The 15,117-nt window shown below is 42.9% G+C and overlaps 2 protein-coding genes across 4 annotated transcripts in view; one reads left to right on the top strand and one right to left on the bottom strand.

The window, feature by feature from the left end:
* Positions 1-2,200: 2,200 nt before the first annotated feature.
* snai2 (snail family zinc finger 2) lies at positions 2,201-4,369 on the bottom strand. Its single transcript, XM_054767643.1, has 3 exons — positions 4,132-4,369; positions 3,525-4,055; positions 2,201-3,414 (listed from the first exon to the last, which is right to left on the bottom strand). The coding sequence occupies exons 1-3, from the start codon at positions 4,208-4,210 to the stop codon at positions 3,233-3,235; spliced, it is 792 nt and encodes a 263-aa protein (XP_054623618.1). The 5' UTR covers positions 4,211-4,369; the 3' UTR covers positions 2,201-3,232.
* Positions 4,370-8,553: 4,184 nt separating this feature from the next.
* The window catches only part of sntg1 (syntrophin, gamma 1), a 78,838-nt gene continuing 72,274 nt past the window's right edge, over positions 8,554-15,117 (top strand). For all 3 annotated transcript variants that reach the window (XM_054758956.1, XM_054758948.1, XM_054758939.1), the window contains exon 1: positions 8,554-9,045. The gene's annotated coding sequence lies outside the window, so the exon portion shown is untranslated. The remainder of the gene's footprint in view (positions 9,046-15,117) is intronic.

The following is a 15,117-nucleotide window of genomic DNA, read 5'->3' as shown; positions in this document are numbered from 1 at the left end:
TAAAGAACAGTAATATTACGTATTTATTCGTGTGGCGTATATTTTCATTTAGGAATGATAGCGTGTAGAAACTGATTCTTGATGTATGATGTATGGCTCAACTCCAGCAAGTGTATGTGGTTGAAAAAGACCAACAAAATACAAATACTCTCGGTTTATTCTAACCAGTCACACCAGTGTGACCATTAACGCCTCATTATTTGATCTTCCATGCTTGAGCACATCTGCATATGCTTTAACCACATCGCTCCTCCTCCCACTTTAGTGCGAATCCAAGGGCAAAGCCTTGTTATCTATGCTGCTGTTATCTGACAAATCAGCCATGCGGTTAATTGATGTAAAATGGGAATCTTGTGCGATTATGAGACTGAATGGGCACGGTTACAGTCATATTTTGTTCCCAGCCACCAGTGTGACGAGCCTGCACCTAATCAAAGATGTCAGACTCTGGCAAAGAGAAGTGAGGGCGAAACAGCTGTAAAAGTCAAGTGGTCCCTCTGTGCCACTTCTCCCTTCTGTAAGGCAAATGATTAAAGCCAATAATAAAGAAAACATTGGCCCTGCTTGTGGCACCTGCTCTTTCCACCAGGAGCCTGGAGCCACCTGGCCCAGGCTGAGGAGCACCTGGAGCTTTGCGCCAAGCAAGTGTGAGGTTGTGGGATCGCACGTCTCAGGTCAGTAGACAAATAGGGACACACACACACAGTCACACACACACGCACACACACACACACACTGTCTGCGTTTGTTAGAAAGTGTTGTGCTGCGTCCTTTGAAGCTCTCTTGGCAGCTCTATCTGCTTCAAGTTGATAGCATATGCTACCAGACAAAACGTAGCCTGGGGAAGTCTATTTAATACTTGATGGCAAACATCCGACAATTTCAGCGGCTTATCAAAACAAATGCTGGAAAATACAAATAGCTTGACTGTCCGGCGCCGTCTGCAATGATTTTTAAATCGCAACATGGTTGAATGTGCTGGACTACGATGGAAATTCCAAAGTTGAACGCTCCAAAAGTAGTACAATTTGGAGTTCAAACCATTACCCACAAAAGCAGTGGTTCAAGTACCACCTCAAATATATTTTACTCTGCATGTACCACTGTCCTTGCTACCACCATGTGACTCACTGCAGGTAATTGTCTCGTTGCATATGAGGCGTGAGGCATGAATATTTCAACACAAAGGATGTTCTTCATCCTTGTGTTGAAATATTATGTTATTAAATATTTATGAATTTTATGTTATTAGTTTTATGTTATTAAAAATTCAATTTTATGTTATTAAAATTCAGTGTAAGCTAACGTTTGGTTAATAATTGCACATATATGTTTCTGGCAAAAAGGAGCGCGTAAGTGATACACCCTTCCCTTCTCTCTTCAATTGCCATTGTTCACTAACGACACAATCCAGGTTTTTAAGCCTCACACACTCATAAAACACATTTAAAGTATAAAATGTATAAATACTCACGACTAATGAATGATAATGTAAGATGAACAGATGGAATGTGAATCACAGAGTAGCCTTTTGCCTGGTTGTCTAGCGCTAGCGCTAGAGGAGAGCAGGCAAGAGCCGCATCTGCATAATCCACACTCTTTGCCTGTTGTACTTCCTGTAATGACGTACGATCATGTATTATTTTGTGTACAGGTTTCGAGGCCAAATTGACTCTGTCTAAGCTAGTGCTGTCAAAGCCAAACAAACTTTTCTGTCTGATAGTCAAAGCACACAACTACGGTGTGTTCAAGGACCTCTGAACAAAGCGAAGAGTCTCAACACTTGATGAAAAATCATTATCAGTGAAGCATAAAGATATAAACATGTACAAATGGTGGGCTTTTTAACAGTGGTACGCGTATGCTGTACTTTTGACCTGTATTATCACGTATTTTAACAACTTTTCTGTGGAAAAAAACCCTGCCTGTTTTGGAAAAAAAAAACTTTTTAACCAAAAATCTTAAAATTTGCAGGGCTCTGAATGCTGAGGAAAGAGGAAAAGTGAGATGATAACCATAGATCTGGAAATGAACGTTAGTGTCACACAGGAATGTGTCTGTACTATATGAACTAACTAACCAGCACAGCATTTTTTGTCTTTCACAACAAAAGCGTTGAGGGACAGTTACTTAAAAGTACACAGCGATCCTGCAATACCTTTAAAAGGCCACTAGGTGACACCTCTCTGTTCCTTCTGCACAACATGTCTGTCAGACATCTTCAAAGGGTCAGGGTCAATTTATTTTGTTATCGTCTTTTGACACTTGTTACTTAAAACATTGTTGTACAACACGTTTTATGATGGCAACAGTTTGACACTGGAACAGATGAATTCGCTTTATGCTCTTTCCTGTTTTGCACTTATCGACCAACTTGGAAGTCAACCACAGGAACGGATCTTGTTGGGCTTTGGAGGTTCCACTGTCACGTTTAACCTGTGCACACACACTCCACAGGCTAAGGAAGAAGAGGTGGGCTCTCAAAGGGTATAACAAGTGAGTGCAGATCAATATAGCTTGTATGTGTTACATTTCAACACAGTTTGATGTCTGCTGGGCCCCGGGAACGGGCACAGGCTTGATTTTGGAGCTGAGTCACAACCCTTTTGTCTTTTCCACCACCTTCAAATATCATTTTACCCTTTGTATACGTAAAAAAGTGTCCAACAGAAGAAGAATATGCTTAGAGTTCCTACAAAATGCCATGAGACTTTATTTGCCAAAGTGTCATGAGAGTATGAAAACCATCCTGCATTCATAATAAAAAAAACAAATGTAAATATACAATCATCGCAGTCACGCTTACATTCAATATAATATAAAAATATAAAAAAGCAAACATACATATTATTGCTGAGTAAAAACTGAGGCACTTTAAGAGAGGAAGCAGATCCCCTTGCGAGCGCTGGTAATCTCTCTTGTAATGATTGTGCAAATTGTAGCCCCCTCGTAATATGAAAAACAACACTTGTTCCCTAAGTAACAATGGCTTCAGTATTCCCTTGGCTATTTCGATTTGATCTGTCAGAGCAAAGTGAAGGCGTATGAAAGATTGTAGACATGCAAAAAGTGCATGAAAAGCACAGGTAGGTGAGTACAAAAACTGCTTGCAAAATGAAATGGACCACACGTTGTCAACCCCCAAAGCAGGATGCGATTCCCCTGACAAGACTCCCAGGCTTCAAAAAACGAAGGAAAAAAAGTCTTCTAGTGGAAAGAGTATCCGCTGTGTTCAGTGTGCTACACAACAACCAGATTCCTCATGCTTGTGCAGAAGGGACATCCGGGAGAAGGTTTTGGAGCAGTTCTTGCATTGGTACTTTTTCACATCCGAGTGGGTCTGTAAGTGAGCCCTGAGGTTGGACCTGTCTGCAAACGCTCTGTTGCAGTGAGGACACGAGAAGGGCTTCTCTCCTGCCAGGAAATGACACAAGAAGTGACAAAATGGTGAGACAACTATAGAGGCAACACACACTAAATAATGAAGAAGAGTGCATGCAGGAGGCCTCAACGTAGCCACTCACCAGTGTGCGTTCTGATGTGTCCCTGCAGCAACCAAGGTCTGGAGAAGGCTTTGCCACATATTTTGCACACGCAAGGCAAAGTGTGAGTCCTGATGTGCATCTTGAGAGCTCCCAAGCTCACGTATTCCTTCTCGCAGTATTTACAAGTGAAGGATTTCCTCATTTGGGCGTCGCAGTGCAGTTGCTTGTGCTTGAGCAGTCCGGAGTAGGTGGAGTAAGACTTGGTGCACTGGGCGCACTGGAACTTGTCCGCGTCCTGCGCGCCCTCCGTCAGCTTGGAGAGCAGCAGCGGCTCCTCCTCGTCGCTCCTCGGGCTTTCCGATCCGCTGTGGTCCTTCGAAGAAGTGGAGGACGAAGACGAGAGCGAGGAAGGGTATCCGGAAAGCGGGGAGAGGTCGCTGGGGAGCGGGGAGAGCGGCAGGCTGCTGGTGGTCCACACCGTGATGGGGCTGTACGCGGCTGGGCTCAGGAACTCCGGCTGGGGGATGACAGGCAGCGGGAGGCCCTTGTAGAAATGCGGCATGATGAGCACTGAAATCGGACAAAATGAATCAACATCACAAAAAGAACTCTTACATAAACTTTTTAAAAACTTTGCAAAGTTAACCTGTTGGACTCTCCAGCTCGCTGTAGTTTGGCTTCTTTGCAGAGTTGATGTGCTTCTTCACCAGGAACGAGCGTGGCATTTTGGGAGCAAACTTTGACAAACTTTTCTCGAGTTCTCTTAAGCTCTGCAAACTCCAAACGAACGTTACTTGAGTGTGTGCGCAAAGACGGAAATCCTCGTTGCTCAAGTCCAGTGGAGTGTCATGTTGGAACCAGTGAGTGCATTGCAGAGAGTTGCGGTAAAGAGCAGTAAATACTCCCCATCAGGTGCGTAGGAGGAGCCTCCTTCTGACTTTTACATGCCTCCAGGAAACGCTCAAACCAATTAAAAGTCTTTTTTTTTTACACACGGAGCGGGATAGACGCCCCAAAAAGGGAATGGGCGTGGCTTGTACTGCAAAAGCGGTGCTTGCTGTACCATTTTTGAGTGTGCATGAATGGATTCAGACTTGGTCGATTGCTTCATGTTCTGCTAGAATGTAAGCAAAAGGCATTTATTCTGATCACTTTAGTTATTCAACAACACCTCCTAATATACAATCTGGCAGAATTTTCAAGCAATTTATATTTTAAAAAAATAATTACGGGTATAACTTTAATTCATTCATTGATTTACAAAGGAAAGTCAGGCCACCCTGGAAACAGAACTACACCATATGAGAACAAAGTGATGTAAAATAGTTCGATTTTTTTTAAAGAAAAAAGTAATCTTGCAAGAACCGAGTTGTCATTTTACATAAATACATATATTTTACATAAAACCTGATTTTTACTACAATAAAAATCTATCTTTTTTTTTTTTTTAAAAAGCTCCTAATATTGCAAGAATAAAGTTGTAATATTACGTTTTTCATTGCATAACAGTGTTTTGGGATGTACGCTCTTGCAGTGCTCATGTCAGGAAAGTCTGATTATGGTATCATATTCAGAAAAAAGTATTTTTCCTGCAACCGTAAGTCAATATTCTACTTGCAATTACTAATACAATCCATCCCTGTTGTATTACTTGGTGGAGTATTGATTATTCTTGTGGTGCAGTGGTTGTTGAATTGGTGGCATCAATTTGTAGATTACATGCGCATGGGTGTGCTTAATATGTGCATGTTTTATTGAAGTGATCCCCGGCTGTTGAGCTGTCAAATGACACATTGCATACATGCAACTTGTGCAGTCACATTGTCTTTCAGTGGCTTTAGCCCTCAGCTAATGCAGCACATTCCCAAGCCGCTAATGCAATAAGCCACCGCTCCTTGAAATGCAAATGTAAAAAGTGTAGCTGCTTCTCCTCCCACCCTCCCTCAAGGTCGACCATGCTAATCAAATTTGTCCCCTTGCTGCTGGAAATACCTCAAGTGGACAAAGTGGAGCAAAGTTAGCAGTCGACGCCCCCTTGTGTTCAACTTCTTCCCGGCAAAAAGAGCTTAGCTATGCTGATGTAAAGAGATCCCGGCTGGGTCAGCAGATATGAACAGCCCCCACATGTCTGGGGCAAGTTAAGTTAATTGTGAAGGCCTTATCTTATCTTGCAAGCATAATTGCAGATCACAAATAGTTTCCCTTTCTTTGTCTCTGCATGGATGACAGAGGGTGATGTGGAGGTTATCTGTGTGCAACAACTCCAGGCTTGAGTTTATCCAACAGAAAAGCTCCACTGAAGGTAAAGCCCAGAAATCGATAACCTTCGCTGGCGTGGGCCATTTTCTCGGACGAACGCCAGTCATTTGTGGAGAAATTTTGTCATTGCACTCTTTGCATTCAGCGGGTGCATGCAGATGCTGAGAGTAATGAAAGGAGGAGTGCTCCACGTCATATGAGTCATTCTGAAAAGTGCAGCCCGTTGTTTTGATAGATCATGATCACAACAGAGGATGGTTTGTCCTTGGCGTCCTCTAATGCATTCCCAAAAGAATACCGAAGCCAGACTCCTTTAATGGGCAAAATTCACCATAGAAAGGGTTGATTTTCTCCTCAGTAATACAAATTTTTTCTCCATTTCTCAGTAAATCAATGCAATGATGGGTTTAGCTGCTTCCTACATTGTTGGCATGCTCACCGCGTACACACAAATCCCTTTAAATCAACAGCAAAAAGCCACAATACATTTAACTCATCATCTCATGGCACCCTTTAGTCACCGCAGATGTCTGGAGCTCTGCAAACAAATTTTAAGTGCACTTTTTAATGCCTAAAAAAGGAGTCAGGAGACTGTATCATAAAATGGCATTTTAGTGGAGATGCTCTCGTAAACTTGGATTGCATAGAAAAGTTGCATGTAAGGTTTTTTTTTTTTAGCTTAATGTTGAGAAATACATTTCACAGACACTTACCCGCACAATCTACTCACATTGTGGAAGTGTCATACAATTAATGGGATTGCATAATAGAAATAAGTAGAAACATTGGCAATAATCCTCAAAGTCAAAGCCCACGGTATGCTTGCTCAGGCACAGGCATGCACAACATACATGTGTCATTCATTAATGTGACTGCTATTGATGACAGCCTCCACCTTGTGCAATGGAAATAGACACAAATACAGTGGAACCTCGGTTTTTGTCATTAATTCATTCCAAAAGGTCAGATGAGAACTGAAACACACGAATACCAGCCATGTTTCCCATGGGAAACAATGTAAATACAATGAATCCATTCCAGACACTCCAAAATATTAACAAAACTACATTTTACAGAGAATAAGTATACTTTTACCAGTACATGCAGAAAACAATGCAAAATAGTTATAAATGACGAATGGATGGAACTTATTGTCGATGAGAACTTCCCTTGCATCCTGATGAGAACTAATTCATCCCACCTTCTTTGTCAAATTGCTGGCACTCGTAACTTTCTTTGGCCCCTTGGCGGGTGATTTAGCAGTCGTATACAAATACACAAAATGCACAAGCAGTGAGTCAGCAATGCGTAGGGCACTTCATTTTGTATAACGGTACAGCACAGGGTAAACGGACTAGTTTCTTACTGTATGTCCAATACTGTGTGAAAACTGAGACCAGAAAAAAAAAAATGAGGCAAAATTTTCAGCGCCAATTTTCGGGGAAAACCGAATCATACGAAAAGTGGGGGTACGTAAACTTAGGTTTGACTGTACTCAAAATAATTCAAGATGTCAAAGGCCAGCATACGATTGGTACAGTACTGTATCGGATTTGCTGTGCTGTATTATTCAGTATCACAGTTCTATGCACTATTAACAAGCCCCCGTTCAGGTAATGTCTGCTTCCTGTTTTTAATTAGTGAGCACCACATATGGAGAGAAAAACAATATGCTAAGATTGTACTGTAGTACCCTTCCCACTCACTGAAATGCTGCTAAAACACGGCTGCTGTTGTTGAAAAGAATCATCCGTTCACATGTATTTATAGCATCACACCATCCCTCTCTTGGCGTGCATCCCCAGAAGCTGCAGGACCACTAGGTGACCCTTAACGGGGAATTTCAAAGTAAGATACTCCACAGGGAAGACTCGCGTGCTTCTCTCTACAGTACTCTCTGAAGTACATCATTATACTCATATGTACTGGTATTGTTACAGCCTGTAACAATGAACCCTATAATACATTTGTGTAGATTGGAGGAGAGAAATGCTGTATGTATTTGTAGTTTGACTGTACGGATGATGTTTAGCCCTATATGGGTTGTGTTCAAAAGACATGCGAGCATACATACAATACAAATATCCTCTAAATTATATAATCATTAGAAAAAGGCTCAATCACTCACGGCCAATTAGTTGCTAAGTCCCGCCCATGCCTTTGCGAAGGCGTTGTGCTTGATGGCGGCCATGTTTTTCAATCAATCTTGCTCAAATTTGACACACATGTGCTTGTCAGTCCCCTGGAGGTGTGTACCAAATTTTGTGGTGACAACACCCCAAAGTTCCAGCAGGTGTTTTGTGCAGTGTAAGCTGTGAGAAATTTCAAGCCGGTCCGATTTACGAGGCAAACTTTACAGGTTTAACAACAGTGCGGCCGTGTGGTGTACTGGTCAGAAAAATAATAGCAAAGGTAACACAGTAGGGGTGCATGTTTTGACAAATTGGCACCCTTGGTTCAGGAGTACAAGTTTACAGAATCAAATACATACTGTCATGTTTTTCCACATTGTCATTCTTCGAAATATTTTTGGACCTAAGTCAGTGTAAAGCTTTTGAACCTCTGGAAATTGAGGTAATTTGCATAAAATGGCTGTAGATTTTTGATTAAACTTATCAAATTAAAGCTAAAAATCATTCAACTCATTATCATTGTCCAAATACTTCTGTAAGATTGTCTGTATAGCTCCTTGCAAAACTGTGAGTGCCCAGTCAATCTTTACATATGAGATAAGTCATAGTGTTTTACACACATACACACACGCACACGCACGCACAACCGCAGTGTGTGTGCATGTGTGAGGTGTGAGAGAGAAAGATCTTTGCGCGTCTTTAGTGCGCCTTTGATTGTGGACGAGCGCCAAACGTCCCCAAACTGCGCAGGATTACCACGAAAAAAAGTAGACCCATGCTGTCACGGTCCACACTGGTGATGCATGCGGACTAGAGCGAGCACGACGAAGTGGACTGGACCGTAGTGCACCGCCAATCCCGTATCACCGGCTTCAGTCGACTGTCGGGGGCGCGATGCGAGGCAGCAGAGGACGGCGGAGATGTTGACGGAAAGCGACCCCCTCGAAACGTCTTTCTTTAGCTGGCAATGATGGACTGAATTCGGCATCTAGGTGGTCTTTTTTTACCTCTTGCTTCCACCTCTCGCCAGAGCCGTGTGGCGCTGGATGTGGGCGATGCTGCCACAAGGGATTCATTGTGGCTTCACTCAGATGAACACCCGTTGCATGCAGTGACATAAAGAGGGAAGGCAGTGTGTTTTTAAGAGACGTCAGCACCTGTTCAATCAGGTAAGCTCGCTTTATTCGCCCTTATATATTTTGACATGAAGCATGGGTGGTTAAATATTATGACTATTATGCTAAACACACATTAAACGCACCACTCCTCAATTGATCACACACTTATCTTTAATGCTGGACTGCTCCTCGTGTCACGGGATGGATAATGAAGCATCACATAGGTGTGCTGATAACATTCATTTCTGTGTGGTCTTTTTGTGCTTAAAATCAATACAGAGAAATGTTTCGGTCCAGCTTGGGAGGCTGTCCAAAGCTCCTAGAATCTGTGGTGTGTCACACGATTTATGTTGCTAAACCGGTGTGCTCAAATCAAGGTTCGTTTTCCTCCTTGGCGGCAGTGATGGGCTGCATGCATGAGAGCTGACAGGGTTTGTGTCTTAAGACTCCCTCCGGGAGTTGCGAAAGCCACGATTTTAGGTTTATCCCCTCCCTCTTCAGTTGGAAAGCAATACTGAGCTGAGCTGAGCTGAGCTGAGATGAGCTTGACCATCAGGGGGTCAAGGGTCAGGAGCAATCAGTTTGATGTAGTGGAGGTCTCACAAAGACATGCTATTGACACGTGCCCGCCCTAGTCTGATTTTCTTCTGTCCTAAATCAAAAAGCTGTGCCTGTGTCGTCCCAATATGTCACCCTAAAGTGTCCCAGTCTGGATCTAATTGGAACAAGAAGTTGAGCCTATACAGCTACAGCTCCTGATCAATAGCGTTTCGCGAGAAAAGACACTCAACAAAGAGAGCTCATTCGCACTTTATGCACTTTCCTACGTGCCTCATCAATAATCAGTTGTTGCCGCACACAACTTCTGAACCCCCCGCTGGCTCGTTAAAATTCCAGACTCTAGCTAATCACCTTAAATGTACAAGTGGGATAGGTTGTCTGGCGGCATCATCTAGAAGCAGCCAATGTAAGCATCAATTATGGATGCTGGAGTATTCCCACTGTTGTCACTGTCAGACTTGCCTACTAGTCGAAGGACACAAGGCAGACAGGCTGGTTGACCGCTGATTTGTTGGCATTTGGAAGCAATTTCTCCCATAGGAGTTAACTGGATCAAACTTTCACAGAAAGAGCCGAAAAAACAGCAAATGAATCCAGTTCAGCAGACACTAACTTAAACTTGAACTTTAAGTTGATGCCTGCTGAGCTGGCTTCATGCAAGACAATACAATCCAACTGTTGGGATAGGTTAGGTTGTTTTAGATAGATTTGTGAAAACACACAAAAAGGAAAAATAAAAACAAATGCAGAGACAACGCTGTGAATTGATGTCTTATGAAGTCCACTAACATTGTACTTGGTGTCCTGCTCACTGAACTGGAGTCTAATGAAGTACACTGGAGTCATGCACCAGGGCAATCCAGCTTTTGGAATAGGTGTTGAGAAAAATTCCCAAAAAGTCAAAGAAAAAGCAAAAGACACACACAGAGAATTTTAACCTAAAGGGATAGTTTGGACTTTTTGACATGAAGTTGTGTGACATTCGATTCAGCAGTGGACTATATCAACAGTGACTTACCCCCACCATTTGGTCCTGTGAGTCCAGTTCTGGTCGGATTTCCGTGAGAAGGAAATGTAGTTCTGCTTAGTTGCTTGGTCATTTAAGTAGAGAGTTTGGCTTCTCAAAACAATACGCGTTCAAAAGAGTAGTACATTTGCATCATTGATGCATTGAACACATGTAAACAAGAAGGCCGCGGCGCTCCGTGCGAGCGTCGTGCGAGCGTCTTCATCACATACACACGAACAGAGAAGCGACACGGCGGGAGGCAAATATAACGCAGAGCGATTTGCGAGGTCTGATTTTTTTGAGGAGGCATTTTCATGATGCAAATACTCTTTTGAAAGCATATTGGGCCTCATTCACGGAACGTTCTTACGCACAAATGTGTTCTTAAAGCCTTCTTACGAAGATTTTTGGCATTCACGAAACGTGTTCTTAACTCACAGTTCTTAGATCTAAGAACAAATTCCACGAACGCTCAGGAGGACTCTTACCCACAAGCAAAGCTTGCACTTTCAATGCGCAATCGCCCTCATGATGGATTTTGCAACCTGATCCCAAAAAATGTAGTGCAAATAAAATATCCCAACAATTATTTATCATCAAAACAACTAAAATATACTCCATGGATAAATATATATTCAAATCCCAATTCATCAACAAAAAAAAAAAAGGCTGGCTGGACGTGCGCTGCACAGAGAGAGAATGTAAAGGGACCATTAGATTTATTTGCTGAAAGCCACGAATATTTGATGTCCCGCTTCAGGCTTCAGGCTTCCCTCTCTGTTCTTGCAGGTGTGCAGGATCATCAGAATAACATCGCAATGAAATGTGGTGTGCCTATTGCGCACGTAGCACCCCCAGATAACGACATGCGCCCCCAGCCACGTCTTGAGCCAGAGCACGGGGCTGCTGTATTAATTAGGCAGCGTCTAATCAAATGTAACCGCAGAAAAAATAAATTGTCACACACAAACTATGTATTTTGACTTTATTTTTCCATCATGATTGTGTAAATATTTTCTAGAGTTTCCGAAATGGTTTGGTTTCTGATTGATGGCCCACCTCCCGTTTCTTCCAGATCCCTCCGGTGCAGTATAATCTTTTTTTTTTAGTCTATTTTAAGTCAAAGCACTTCTTTTTAACCTCTGCGGTGGTGCGTTTCCCCGTGGAAACGGCATTTATGTTTCCTGCAATGGTGCTCCATGCCGACTCTTTCTGGATGGCCTGATGACCGGTGGATACACGTGAAAATAAGGTGGTCTTGTGTTCGGTCACTCCTTGTAAAAGCACCTCTATTTCTGTACAATTGAAGTTTTTCTTCTGTTTGTTGTCCAGCTGCTCCTCAGTCTTGCCCTTGCGTGTTGCCATCTCCACCTCCAGCTGCCTGTTGCGCACGGCACATTTTTTACCTTATATAGGAAATAATAGGCGGTGACCTATGCAAATTAGGCCTCACATGCACGTGCATCGCAGTTGGCATTCATCAACCTAAGAACACCGGTGCGAACGATTATCCCTACTTAAGAACGTGTCGTGAATGTGCCGCAGTTTCCAACCCACGCCTACTTAAGGACACTTCTTAAGAAGACTTTTAAGAAGATGTTCGTGAATGAGGCCCATTGTTTTGAGAAGCCAAACTCCTTACTTAAATGACCCAGCAACTAAGCAGAACTACATTTCCTCGTCACGGAAATCCGACCAGAACTGGACTCGCGGGACCAAATGGAGCAGGGGGTTAAGTCACTGTTGATATAGTCTACTGCTGATGGGGATGTCATACAACTCCAAACTATCCCTTTAAGAAGTTGATGATCGTCGTACTGAATTCTCATGATGATCACCAGCATCGTGCACAACAATGCAGTTGGACTTTTGAGACAGGTTATGTTATTTTAGGATAGGTTTGTGAAAAATACCACAAAAAGCCAAAGAAAAAGAAAAACATGCACAGCTATAATTGACGTCTTATGAAATATGGTAACATTTTACGTGACCTTGTGGTCTAATGAAGTACACTCGAAGCACCACGTCAATCCAACTTTAGGGATAGGTGTTGAGAAAAATCCCTCAAAAGCCAAAGAGAAAGCAAAAAACACACCCAAACAGCAGAAGTTGCTCCTTCCACACCAAGCGTTACTGTACTTGGAACTGAAAAGGGCCTTTCATAGCAGAGGATTGTCCAAAATGCTTTGCTAAGATGAAAAATGAAGATTCAGGCTTGTTTGGCTCTGAGCAGGGTACAAACAGAAGCCTTGGAGCCAAGTAAGCATCCCGATGGGTTACTTTAGTGGAGATTGTTCCATGAAGGACAGTCATGGACTCCTTCTGTACCCTTGGCTCTAGCGATGAGCACCAACTAAAGCATAAAAAAGAAAAAAACTCCAATATGTGAGCTGTTCCCTCTCGCTGGGAGGCTGCACTGCTGGACATCTTCATCACCATCTAACCTCAGAGCTCCCCCGCTGAGTGAAAAATGTTCTGGTGCGTCTGCGGTGGTTTTATAGCAGGCCACCCTCCAGATGTTGAATTTGCCTCTTGCTTTCTTCAACGGACAAGCGGCACGATCAAAAGCGACGACATATGTATCTCTCCGTGGCCCCCGTGGCTGCAAAGTGACTGTCATGCAACCAGGAAGCCATTAGCACGGCTAAGCGGGGACCGCTGGCTAATGAAGCGAAAGCGTCAACTCTCACAGAGTGGAGGAGGAGAAGACACAGGCCTCATTTGCATGTGGCCAGCGTACTGCAGCTGATTTAGAGGTGCGGGACTGCAACACAGGCCCGAGCGCCGAGAGTGACACGTAACTGAGAAGCGCCCCAAGAGAAGCAATTAGGAGATAGATTATACACAGTCGCTTAGCACGCAGCTTAGCATGGCTACAGCACAACCTCCCGAGATAAATATTTCCGTTGAAGCCAGCACTTTGCACTGCCGTCTTTTGCAACCTGCGAGTGGGCCAGCTTGGACAATTTCAGGTCACATTTGATAAATGCAGAGAGCGTTCTTATTTGCTGAAGTAGCGCTGCCTGGTTGCAGCTTCCGCCTTGATGGAAGGCAGCATTGTGCGCTGTAAATTGTGAGCTTTGGAACTTTGGCAATTCACTCAACCTGTGAACAGTCAAATAGCCCCGAGCTGCAATTAACCCAGATTGCAATTTTGCTTATGATAGCAGAACACAGTGTGTGTGTGTGTGTGTGTGTGTGTGTGTGTGTATGGCCTGTTGAGTGAAATTAAAGGTACTCAGGACATGAGCGTTCATATAGCTAAAAGGTTAATTGTATTGCAGCCTTTATGTTCAAGTCAGGCAGTGCTTTAGGTCCTTTGCTTGCTTCATTTGGCTGCTTCAGATCACCGAACAATTAATATTTTCATAGTAAGTGTGTATGCAACACAATTAAATCCTCCAGGAATGGTGATGCTCTATGACAGCACCGATGTTTGTTTCAGATCGCTTTAAAGCTTTAGCTGCAGACAATACACCTTTGCCCTCAGGTGAAGAGACATAATGGCATCTCATCATCTACGACAAGATCTCTATCTGGATGAGAGGTTGAAAGTCAAGTCAACAGAGGTCTGTTAAATAGTAATAATAATATTGGATTTTTTTCTCATATTGATTGGCGGAGGCTTTATTTGGCCTCCAAAGTGTGTATTAATTGATTAATTGTAATAAATCGGTGTATATCATAAAATATAACTCCATCTTTGCATTCATTTATTATCTCTTCTTTTTTGGAAGGGCAGAAATGCCAAATTAAATACCAATTTATTTTGCATCATTTAATGCATTCATATTCTTAGTTTACGCCGCACGGTGGTCTAGTGGTTAGCATGTCGGCCAACACAGTAACAGTCTGGAAATCGGGAAGACCTGGGTTTGATTCTCCTTTGGGCATTTCTGTGTGGAGTTTTTGTATGTTTTCTCCAGGTACTCCAGTTTCCTCCCACATTCCAAAAACATGCATGTTAGGTTCACTGGCGACTCTAAATTGTCCATAGGTATGAATGTGAGTGTGAATGATTGTTTGTCTATATGTGCCCTGTGATTGGCTGGCGACCAGTCCAGAGTGTACCCTGCCTGTCGCCCGAAGTCAGCTGGGATAGGCTCCAGCATGCCCCCGTGACCCTAAAGAGGAGAAGCGGTATAGAAAATGTATGGATGGATTCTTAGTTTACTGTATAAATTCATACAGGGTGTCTTGTTTACTCTTGAGGTGTCTCAAAACAGGAAGTAACGATCCGAAGATGGCAGACTCAATATAAAAAGTTTGATGAATTGTTTGAAGCATTATTTTCAATGCAAAGCTTTTCAGTGCAATAATATGTTGTTGACTTTTCAACCATTCCGCTCTGAGGCAAAACTGTGGCCATCATAGAACCTTTATTGACTTTCCAAGTAATGTAGAGCCGTATGATTTCCAGATTTATGGCATTCCGGACGGCATTGCGGAATTGGCCCAAAAAACGGAATCTACTGTTAAATGCGGAATCTTGCGGAAATTGACATCATGTGAATGAAATGCTGTCATTGTGAGGAGAAGGAACGTTTGTGTGG

The sequence above is a fragment of the Dunckerocampus dactyliophorus genome, chromosome 2, assembly GCF_027744805.1.
Source record: "Dunckerocampus dactyliophorus isolate RoL2022-P2 chromosome 2, RoL_Ddac_1.1, whole genome shotgun sequence".
Taxonomy (NCBI): Eukaryota; Metazoa; Chordata; class Actinopteri; order Syngnathiformes; family Syngnathidae; genus Dunckerocampus; species Dunckerocampus dactyliophorus.
Note: the sequence above shows the minus strand (reverse complement) of the source record. Positions and strands in the feature narration are given on the sequence as shown.